Here is a 12,108-nt window from a genome sequence, read left to right on the forward strand (position 1 = left end):
GACAAATTGCCTTATCTACATATTCACACTTCTAATTATCCCTTATATTGTTCAAATTCATAGCAGAATTTGAGTTCCAATGTCATTTATTGGCAAGAATTTTAACACCATAAGGCTTCAAACAAACTTTGATGTCCTTCCCAATATTTCCATATCAAACTACAAATCAAGGCAAAAGAATTGATGGTTTGAAGATAGCTATAGTTTAAACTCGTCACCTCACCATGAATACCAAAGCTACAGCCACAATGGACATAATATGTTCCAAGCCTATCTGATTTGATTTACCCCACCTTTGTAATATACAACTGCTTCCAAGGTTTTGACACCTGAACAGGAAGACTACTCATACAAACAAAGTATATCCTTGCGCCCAATCCTCGGTTGAAGTCTACAGGTGAAGTATATATATATGACTGTCATATCCTATATTATAGGAGAGCTGTTATGTCTCCTAAAACTATTCCTTTACATAGACGAGTTGTTCTAACAACTCACAATACAAACACACTAGTTTAATTCTTACACATCTTATTCTAACACACTAACAAATGTAATGATGTAATATTCTTAACACTAATTATATTTTGAAGGGATCCTCATTCGTCAATGTTTAAATTAGTTCTAGCATATACTGAATAGTTTGGGACTTGAATCTTGAATGATAAGATCTATGTCCTTTTTTCAGTTTATAGAACATGTGCTGTTTATTGGAGGTCGCTAATTGGCTGTGCACTTGCATGGGTTTTATCATTTAGGAAAAAATTTCAATGTGGATTATTATAGTTATTTTGAAGGGATCTTTGTTTGGTTCTTTTAGGTTAATTCAAATTTGTTCTAGCATGCACTATGTATTTTAGGGCTTGAATCTCATGTTCTAGGAGTTCAGGGCCATTTTTTCAACATATAGAACGTGTGTAACTTTCTTAATGTTTAACTGTGTGTGTGCAGATACCACAAATATATTCAAAGGATCCTATTTGCAGGTTGAACAAGAAGTTATACAGTTGCGGGTATGGTATCATGCTGCTCCTTGAACAAACTTATGAACTTTGTACATTATTTAGGCTGATCAAAATTGTGTTGTTGGTAACTAGATTTTCAAAATTATAGCATTGATGTCTTAATTGTTACAGTTTCTTAAGCTCACTAATACTAAAATTTTGGCAGAATAACAGTTTTTTTTGGATATGTAAATTGTGGGAGTGGGGTTTGGATTTCTTGCCCATTATATTAATTACAAACTGTAAATATATTTCAAGCTTGAGAATCACAACCTAAATGTGATCATACTGCTACAGAAACTAAAAGAAAACTGAACTAGGGATGCCCTACTTGAAAACCACAGAACTCTGAACCCAACTGATCCGAAGACGAGCACCAACAAAAAGAAGCTGCTACAATTCAAAAACACGTATCAGACATGGGGTCATGTTGGTGTCTGTTTTATCATCTACCAAACATTAGAATAAAATAACACAAAGATACTCTATCCTCTCCTGAACAAAATCACTGCTTGTGCCAAGATTGCGAGAAGACCACAAGGTGAGTCCAAGGTCTATATGTGCGAACAAGTGACTTTAGTGGGATAGCTTCTTGGGTAGTGTATGCTGAAAATCTCAAGGGGGACTTATGCTTATCAACTGGTATCATTCACAAGTCAGACTTACGCGAATTCATCAATGACTGCTCTTTGTTTTTTGATTTTTTGATTTAGGATTTCAAAAAAGGATAAAAAGTATAAGGGTTTGGGAATTTATGCTACTTCTAAGCTATTCCTATGAAGTCAAGAGACGGTAAAGATTGGGTGAAACTGGTAACAACACTTTGTTTCGCCACACTTGGAAAACTACGCAAAGCGGGTGCAATCTTCTAGGGTCGTGCTTAATATTTTCATACTTAGGAATAATACCAACAATTGAACAATATTACTCAAAGCAGAAGTTAAGCATCCACATCAAAAACTCAGGTTAACTTTACACATTGAATGAAAATCATCCATCCAACAAAAGTATGAGCAAAATTTCACCAATCTAAACTTATCAATCCTTCATTCATCTAACAACTTCAAAGCAAATAACTTAAGCAAATTTAATCTAAGTGCTGAAGGGACTATGCAACCATGCAACCATTTAACAATAAAAAGATTTCAAGACAATATTGATAATGAACTTTGAGTAATATTGTTCAATTGTTGGCAACAATTTTATAAATCTCTCCACACTAAAATGAAATGTGAGAATGAGTTTATATAGAGTTTCTGAAAACAAATGAATGGCTGAGATCAATCTAAGATCAACAGTCCAGATCAAGACAACCTAACCCTAATCAAAGTTTCCCAAAATAAGATCCAAGATCAACTGCAAATGAGACAAGTGGCATGAGATGCTATCTTTTAGGATTGCACCCCCTTCTGATATTCGATGAACCTGGACACAATCTGGTCAACTTCCTCCATTGTGACATGTGGCAACATGTTGATCCTAAATTCTAATCCTTCCAAGTCATCTGCACATAGAGCAAAAGTAATTTCCCAGTCTAGTTCTTGCTTCTGAAAAGCATCTCTGATGGATAGGAGGTTCGATGCCTTAGCTAAATCGCTCTTCGAGATTGGTCCTGTGATGGCAAAGAAGGTGTCTTGTGTTTTGACCTTCAGATTCTCCAAATGCATATCTCTTTCTCGGACAGTTTCTTTCCCAAGCATCTTTGCAACTATAAGGAAAATCTTGTCCTGAATTGCCTTTATTTGTCCTTCTATTCTATCAGCATCAACCTTTACCTTTTCTAAGACTTCATTCCATGCAACCAGCGTCCAGTGCCAAGTATTGAAGTCATAGGCAGCCCCTGCTTCAATTATTTTTTCCATTAACCAGTTCTTGTGGTGGGACTCCTTTCAACTCTCTAAGGCATGGGATAATTCTATCTTGGATGTCCTGGAAGTCAGTCCACACTTCTGCCATGTTCACAATCCTGGAAAGTAAAGAAGAAGTTTGTTCATATGCTAATGATATTGCTTCCATAAACGTGGCTGCTTTTTTCCTTGTACTTTCCATCCAATCTTTAGTTTCTCTGGCCGTCACTGCTTCTTCCTCAGAACCTATGACTACTTGCTGTGAATTCAAAAGTGGGAGAGCCTCTGGATTTGCTTGATCAAGTGGCTTAGGAGTCAAATGTTGAATATATTCTTTTAAGCCCTCAACTTCTCTCTTATATTCTTTCTTCTTTTCTGTCTCTTCATCCAGCTTTGTCTTCATGGAAGCGACTGAATTGTCCAGGTCTTCTTTTACTTGGGTCTTTGTGCTTGGTCCCAAGTCAAAGGTGGTAATCTCATACTCATGGGGACTGATATCTCCCTTTGCCTTGTCTACCTTTGGAACTGCAATCTGCACTGTCCTGCATCCTGTTTCATCTCTCTAGATGGTGGAAAACCTTCAGGTTGGCTTCTTTACTGTAGTTTGCTCTAACCTGGCTAAGAAATCAACCATGTCATCCTCTTCTTGTTCTTCTACTACTTGTGTGTTTATTTTCAACCTTTCCTTCAGCAAATTAGGAACAATGGGCTGCTCAATGCCTTCTACTTCTTGGTTGCCTTCCATTTCTCGGTTGCATGCAATACCCTGGAGAGCGGAAATCATTCCTTCTTGAAACTCTCCTTGTTCATCATCCATTTCATTTTTCAGATTCTAGAATTTCTGTGCCAGTAGGAGACAGTGGCTGTTCATCTTCTTGATGGACTAATTCTACATTCTCCTCATGAACTGGGGAAGGAATTTCCATCTCTGCCAAAGACTGATCAATGGCCAATACATATATGTTTGCAGATGCAGCAAAACAAGATGGTTCCACCCTTTGTTTCTTTTGAGCAGGTCCTTCAGTCATAATTGCCTTTCCTTTAGTTTTCGAAGAACTTCCTACTTCTTTTTGTTTTGTATTTTCAATTTGCCTGGCACTTTGAGAAGCTTCCGCATTTGAGGAGCATTCCTCTACTTCTCCCATAAAGTCATACGTCAAGTTCACTCATCTTCTTCTCAGCCTTTGAATTTGCTGATCAACCCACCACTTGGAATAGTTTTCTATTGGTCACATTAGGGTAGCTAGGTCAACATGTTCAGGTTTTGACCATTTAATAGGAGGGAAAGGTGCATCCCCATCAAAGCGTGGCTGAGTGCATTCTTCACTTTCCTCCACTTGGTCTGGCACAAGGAAAAGTTTAGTGATCCCGATTAAACAAATTGGCAACCTAGACCACATCTTTTTCTTGACATCATACTCATCAGCAACATCTACCTAGTAGTCTTCTATATCCACACTATGCCTAAATCTTTCTCCATTCACTAATTCAATATTGCTGCGAGGATCAAAATTTGTCCTGGATTGGTAAAAGTTAAAAGAGTACCATTGCATCTCCAATCTAACTGTTTCAGCTGCTTGTGCTGAAGGACAAGATTCTAACATGTTTCCAATGAAGAATGGAAAAGAGATAGCAGCCTTCTGTCTTATCCTCTTGAAGCTCTGAAATGATTCTAACTGCCTGAGAACTTCCAACAGGACCATCTTGTTGGTTGGATAGATTGGCAATCGGTAATGTTGAAATATAACTAGGTCGAATCCCTAGCGTAATTAATTTTAATGTGGCCCTTGGCCTTAAAATTAATTGTATTGATATAATTGATTAATGTTTAGGGTTGAGCCCCAATTTGGATAGCATGTAATTGGGCTGGGCCCAAATAGATATCAATGTAACTTGTGAATGTTAAGGGCAGGTCCTATTTGGGCGCTCAACTTATGTAACTTGTAATTAACCTATTCATTGTGTAACTTGTAATTAACCTAGACCTATTCTTCTTGGCGGGAATATTGACAAGGCCGACCTAAGGCAATTTGGAGGGCTAGTGTCACATATATATGTAATGTAAACTTCATTGTTCCAACACACATTCAGCAAACACATTCCTATCTGCCATAAGCGAATTACTTCAGCTATCAGCAAAGTATGATTAGAGATTAGCAAACATCAAGCATAATATCTATCACACTCATATGCATCTAATCTCTGCACCTGCGAATCACCCTAGGGCAGCAAACACTTGCAAAGTCAGCAAATTGAGGTTCTTCTATCAGCGAGTTCATCTAAAGGAGAGCGACTTTATGTTACTGCTGGAAACATCATCTCAAGGCTGAGCGAAGACATTTCTGGGCTATCGATCCTGAATCAGGCTGGGCGAATATCATTCTAAGTCTGCTGAAGTTGTTCCCAGGCTGCTGAACCTGCTATACTGTCGAATACCTATGCTTGCTGTGCGATCCATCTCAAGGACAAGCAAACCTCAACTAGGACCACTGAATCACAGGCTGGGCGTCATTATCAAGTTTGGATATCTGATCTGCATTATATCAGATAAGTTATGTGTTGTGCCCTAGCTGGGTGAAGATGTATTAAGCTACTGTGAATAATCTAATTGCATTTATTGTTGCTGGGTTTTTCCTCCAAGAGGGAGGTTTTCCCGGGGTATCACTGTGTTATGCGTCTCTCTTGTGTTTTCTGTTATTTACTGTCAATCTGATTGCTAAGATTAACATAAAATCAACATGGTATCAGAGCTTGGTTCGTAATAGTTGTGATCAGATTCATCAATTCTTTAGTCTAACCTATTGCTCAAGTTCAGGTCAACATGGCTCCTTATCTTAGGGCTGAAGATAGGTTGGAAGGTTCCGCCAATTACACTTCATGGAAGGTTAGAATAATGATGGGCTTAAATGACCTTGCTGAATATGTCGGCAAGGATGCTGCTGAACCTCAAGATGAAAAGGAGAAGGAAGAATGGAAGAAGAAGGACTTCCAAGCATAAAGGATGATTATTGATTCCATCAAAGATCACATTGTGTCATTGTTGTGACCATTTCACACATCGCCCCATTGCAAACGGGGACCCTTGCTTTTTGCTTTTTAGGGTTTGTTTTCTAGGTCTTTTAGGGTTTTGTTAGTTAGCCTTTGCATTTTGAGTGCTGTCGGGGAGATCAATAGGATAGCAAGTCCGGCTTGAGTGATGTCCTGATCCTGAAATTTGGCTAAGTCTGGAATGTCCTTATCCTGAAATTTGACTAAGTCTGGAAACTGAAAAACCTCAAAAAACTAGATTTTGCAATATAACTCGTGGAGGTCTGAAACCACTCTCAAACATCCTGAAAGTATATATGGAATATAACTTAAAGTATTCTTATACTTAAATGTTATATTCCATAAAAATTATCCTGATAGAGAGTTCAAAAAGTCAAATTTCGCTCCTGTCCTTCACTGACGATTCAGAGCGAATTTCGCTCTTGTCCCTCTCCAAGGGACCAAGGCAAAGCGCTCTTGTCCCTCACCAAGGGACCAGGGCGAAAGGGGCTTATTTGAGTCATTCCTGGCCTTGTTTGGTCAAATTGGAACATCAAAGGCATGGTGGAGGACGAAATGAGCATTATAGAGCATCCAGACTTGATCAAAGACAATGAAATGATGGAGTTTTTGTGTACAAAGGTAAAAGCGCCCCTGTCCCTCACCAAGGGACGAGAGCGATTTTCTTTATATACACATTTTTAGACCTTTCGTAGACTTGAACTCTTATTCATGGCGTGTAACAAGATGATATCTTCCTTAGCCAAGGCATTTCATGGTGAAAAGTGAAGCATTTTGGCCTAGAAGACAAAATTCGCTCCTGTCCCTCACTGAAGGACCGGAGCTTGAATTTCAAATTTACACTGTTCTTGCAGGATCAAGACAATTTTATGATTTGAAGAGACCAAGGAAAACATGATTTATCCATTGAATATAATTTGGAAGGCTAACAAAGGACGGATAAGCTTGGATTTGCAAAATTGCTCCTGTCCCTCTCCAAGGGACCAGGGCGAAAAACCTCATATCCAGTCCTTCTCCCCAAATTGGGACGAATCCAGGTCAAGGCATAAGATTGGAGTGATATTTAAAAATGCTTCAAGGAAGAATGGAGTTGCAAGGACCACAAAATTCGATGAAAATAGGCTAGGGCGCTCCTGTCCCTCACCAAGGGACCAGAGCGAAATTTTCAAGTATGCCTAAACACTTAACGTTTGAAATACTATTTCTTGTTTCCAGGACTCAAGATAGAATGGAGAATGATGTTGGAGGTTGATAAGGTCAAGAGTTTGTGTAATGAACTAGAAGGCGCTCCTGTCCTTCACCAAGGGACCAGGGCGATTTTTATAAAATCAACAATTTCCCTCCGAGATTATGCTAAGGCAAAGTTGAGCAAGATTGGAAAGCTCTTCTAAATCATGACGAACAAAGGTTTGACTCCAAAAACTTGATGATCCTAGGCCAAATGCAAAAGGCGCTCCTGTCCCTCACTGAAGGACCAGGGCGAAAATCTCTAGAACATCAATTTTGCCTTGCAAAAAACGAGTTAGGCATGCATAGAATGAACAATGGGGATCATTGCTTACCCCACAACATGAATTGGCAATTTAAAAGATAAAGATCAAGGACAAAAGTGAAAAGGCGCTCTTGTCCCTCTCCAAGGGACTAGAGCGAAGTTATTGGCATTCACTATTTTCTACTTGGGCGTTAATATCCTCCAAATCGCATGAAATGCCAAAATCATCAACTTCGAAATATTTGAAGAAATTAATTAAATTGGCATTTAATAAATTAATTTTGAGCCTTAGAAAATCGAAGTTTTAATTATAAAGGCATTTAAAATTAATTTTTATTAAATTAAAATTAAAAGATGAAGCGCTTGAGGTATTATTTTTATTCATTTTATCAAGTCAGCCTCTTCTTTTTTTTAATTTTATTTATTTTTTTGCCTTTACTTGCAAGTTCGGCCTCATGGGTAAGTGGAAGGTGAGCGCTCTATATATTGGAGGTGTTTTTTCACAATTCAAATCATTCTTGCATTATCTCTCATGCGAACTTGAAGAGCAATTTGAGGAGGGCGAAATTCATCTTGAAGGCTATTGGAGAGGCGAATTTCTTGCTAGATTGGAGGATAATTTCCAGATTTTTGAAGACATTTGAAGGCGAATTTCCAGATCTTGAAGAAGCTAGTGGAAGGTGGAGTTCTTTTCCAAGCTAAAGGGGGTGCAATTTGTTCAAGAGAAGGCTTTGATCTACACTTTGCCTAGTGAAATCTATTTTTTTTACATCATTTCTTAGAGTTTAAAACTCAAGAGGAGGTATGGCAAAATCATCTTGGCACCCTTGTTCAAGGTTTGATTTTTTAGACATTTGTTTTGGAAAATCTAAGTATTGCGTAGTTAATTAGGAAATGATAATTCAAAGATTTATCATAAAGTTTCCTAATTTAAATCTTGAATCTTCCTTTTAGAGTTTAATTTTTAGATTTCAAGATTTATTACTAATTTTGAAATGTTGTGTAGGTGTCAAGATGGCGACTCCCAAGCTCGAAAGATCTACAAGTCGGAAGACTCTCCTCCAGCCTAGCATCGACAAGGACGGCCTTCTTTGGACTAACGTCATCAAGGGCGACCTCCTCCGGTCTAGCGTCAACAAGGACAACCTTCTTCGATCCAGCATCATCAAGATAAGGGCGACCTCTTCCAATCCAGCATCCCAAGGCGAGGTACATCAATCATCCTGCACATCAAGGACACAAGAAGTTAGAACAAGGGTTCGTTGAAGAAGCAGATAGTTGCAGATGAATTAATTAAAGCTAGCTTCTCAACAACATCAAGTTGAATATTTACCAAGTTACAAGTGTCAGACGAGGTGGCATCCTAGTCATCACTTCTCTAGTCAGTGTGGTCCACCTCAGCATTTCCAGATTCAATGTACCTAACTCATAGAAGGTGGCACAAACTCCGATGTACCTACCCCAGCTATCCATTGGTGGAATTTTCTAGAGAGGACATGTGTCCAAGCAATACAATTATTTCATTGGTCGAGCATTAAATGTTATGTAATGGTTGTAACAAACCCTAATTAGGGTTTTCATTGTTGAATCTTGGCCATTGATCTCGAATTGATCTAAGCCATCGAATTGTATTGAGGGCACTATATAAGCCCTGGCATTTCATTTGTAAAGGCATTAGATAGATAAGAGATATAGTTGGAAGCAGTTAGAAGATAGATAGAGAGTAGTTAGAAGGTGATTAGCTAGTTGATAGAATAGCAATTAGAGTAGAGAGAGAAGGCAAAGATTGTTGCCAAGATGTTGTTGTAAAAGACTTGTAACTTCATTGAAGAAATGGTGAAATTTATGGGTTGATTCGACAATTTGCATGGTCTTTATACTTCTCATATTTGATTTCATGTTATTAGATGAGTGGAAGAAATGTGCTTGATTGATGGTGGAATTCGTATATCCATACTACTAGCAGTTTGTTGATTGTAGACTTGCCTTGTGTAGTCAACTGGAATCATTCAGCTTAAACTTAACTTCAATTGTCGCTTCTTCATTGATATGCATCAACCTGATGGTGTCTATGCCTGCAGTGATGATTTGAACATCATAAAGCTTTCCTTCGAAGATCGCACTAACCTTGTGGAGATGGTCCTGGGATGTCAAAACAAGACTTAGTTAGAATTTCATCAAAGATCATTCATTGCTCTTACATTCTTAGTGTTAGGATTAGATCCTTTCCTCGCCCTCGTCTTTTTTTCCTTTTTTCAAGTCAAAGCTAGTAAGATCCCATGTTCCAGCAATATTCAAAGCAGATCAGACGTTCAATCATCAAATGTAAGTCCCCTTGTGATTCCAGCAAATCACATCATACCACAGAGAGCTTATCCACACGTAGAGATCCTACATACAAGAACCTTGGAGTCATCCTGATTGATCCTTTTTCGCGATATCTTCAGCAATCAGAGGCTTTATTCAAGAGAGGATAAGGTACCCTTGGGTATTTTATTCTGTGTTTGATTGTGTACAAAATACACGTCAACAGTCATCCATCTCCAAGAAGAAGACTGCGAGAGAGATGTTCAATACATTGGAGAAGATGTACGAAGTCAACAACACCAGCTACATACTTGCCTTAAGGAATTAACTCTCTCACATCAAATTGGAGAAAGGAGAACCTGTAGCGGCTTACTTCATGGGGATCTTTGAGCTAAGGGATCAGCTTTCTACCGTTGGGAAGAATGTTGAAGACAACGACTTAACTATGACGACTCTAAATGGTCTTCCTTCTACATGGGAGCCCTTTATTCAAGGAATCAGTGCAAGAGTGGAGCTTCCTCAATTTGATTGATTGAGAGGAGATTGCATTCAAGAGGAATCTCGCTTGGCTTCGAAAGGAAAAATTAGAAGTCCTCATGATAGTGATCATCATGTCCTCACAACTAAGAAGGAAGGTGGCCATTGGAAGAAGAATAACTTTAAGAGAAATAGAGATTTCAGACCCTCTGCCCCTGATTCAAGGAAGAAACCAAAGGACTTGTCTCACATCCGATGCTTCCAATGTAACAAGGTTGGTCACTTTGCAAAGGACTGTCAATCTTAGCTTGAACAAGGAGAAGTGAACCTAAATGAAGTCTCGGAACAACAGACAAATGAAGACTTCCTCTTTGTCTCGGCCTTGTCAAGCAATGTTCAGTTAGACAGTAACACTTGGCTGATTGACAGTGGTGCATCTAGACACATCACAGGCTATCGGGAGCATCTCTTAGATTTGGTGGAGGAGTCGTCCAACCTTCATGTGACTATTGGTGACAGTGCTCGTTATGCAGTAAGAGGTTTTGGCTCTACTTCCTTAAAATTAGATTCTGGTATTTCCCTTCATCTCAGTAATGTTTTGTTTGTATCTGGAATAAAAAGGAATCTAATCTCTATATCTGTTCTAGAAGATAAAGGTTATTAGGCTGTATTTTCTGAAGGAAGAATTCTTGCATGGTCTAAGGAGTCCAACATCAAATCAGCTCATGCCATCGGGATTAGATATGAAAGCCTATACAAGCTTTCAACTCACACTTTCAATTAAGGATATAGTTGATAGATTCTTAAAACTATGATAGGAGTAAATCAACTAATTTTTGAATCATGTGTTCTTATTACTTAGATAAGGATTAAGAGGGAGTTACATATTCCCCATAATCCTCAGTGAATGCATTGTTGTTGATTATATTTAGTAAAGCTTAAACATGCTGCTGTTTTCTAACCATTGATGTTGAAAACTGATTTACAAACAAATTGATATCTCTAGTGTTGGATTTGAGAAGTATGGCTAACCATTTGAGTTCAAATCAGTTCTAAATTTATAATTGTTATATGATTATTGCAAGGATGTTTTTGATTATGATTCTATGATAGAACTAACATGTGTTCCTTGTTTCTCTGCAATATACTTTGCTTAAGAGGGAGTTTTTATGATAACATTGTGTGTATCTTCCACCCTCTGCGGAGTGCAAGGTGGTATTTCTTTGAGGTGTAATACCTCTTTCACCCTCTGCAGAGTGCAAGGTGACAGTTTATACTTCTTTGTAGAGAAGTTTTGAGGTGTAAGACCTCTTCCACCCTCTGCGGGCAATGCAAGGTGGATCCATCCTCTGCAGGTGTGCATGATGGGTATCATGGAAGGAGTCCATGATGTACTTAGGATTCATCCTTTGCGAGTATGCATGATGAATATCATGGAAGGAGTCCATGATGTATATTGAATTCATCCTCTGCGGGCATGCATGGTGAATATCATGGAAGGAATCCATGATGTATCTTGGAACACTCCTCTGTGGGAATGCATGATGGATATCATGGAAAGAATCCATGAAGCATGGTCACGGTGTAAAGGGATCCTCCCTAGCTAAGAGGGAGTGTTGAAATATAGCTAGGTCGAATCCCTAGCGTAATTAATTTTAATGTGGCCTTTGGCCTTAAAATTAATTGTATCGATATAATTGATTAATGTTTAGGGTTGAGCCCCAATTTGGATAGCTTGTAATTGGGCTGGGCCCAAATAGATATCAACGAAACTTGTGAATGTTAAGGGCAGGCCCTATTTGGGCTCTCAACTTATGTAACTTATAATGGTTATGGGGCAAGACCTATTCATTGTGTAACTTGTAATTAACCCAGACCCATTCTTCTTGGCGGGAATATTGACAAGGCCGACCTAAGGCAATTTGGAGGGCTA

At 38.6% G+C, this 12,108-nt stretch overlaps 1 protein-coding gene across 1 annotated transcript in view; it reads left to right on the forward strand.

Moving 5' to 3' along the window:
- Positions 1-12,108, forward strand: part of LOC131033002 (putative ubiquitin-like-specific protease 1B) — a 158,279-nt gene that overhangs the window by 12,186 nt on the left and 133,985 nt on the right. Inside the window, exon 3 of the mRNA XM_059211139.1 lies at positions 952-1,013. Coding sequence (XP_059067122.1) covers positions 952-1,013 — 62 coding nt within the window. The remainder of the gene's footprint in view (positions 1-951; positions 1,014-12,108) is intronic.

Source organism: Cryptomeria japonica, chromosome 9, assembly GCF_030272615.1.
Source record: "Cryptomeria japonica chromosome 9, Sugi_1.0, whole genome shotgun sequence".
Lineage (NCBI taxonomy): Eukaryota > Viridiplantae > Streptophyta > Pinopsida > Cupressales > Cupressaceae > Cryptomeria > Cryptomeria japonica.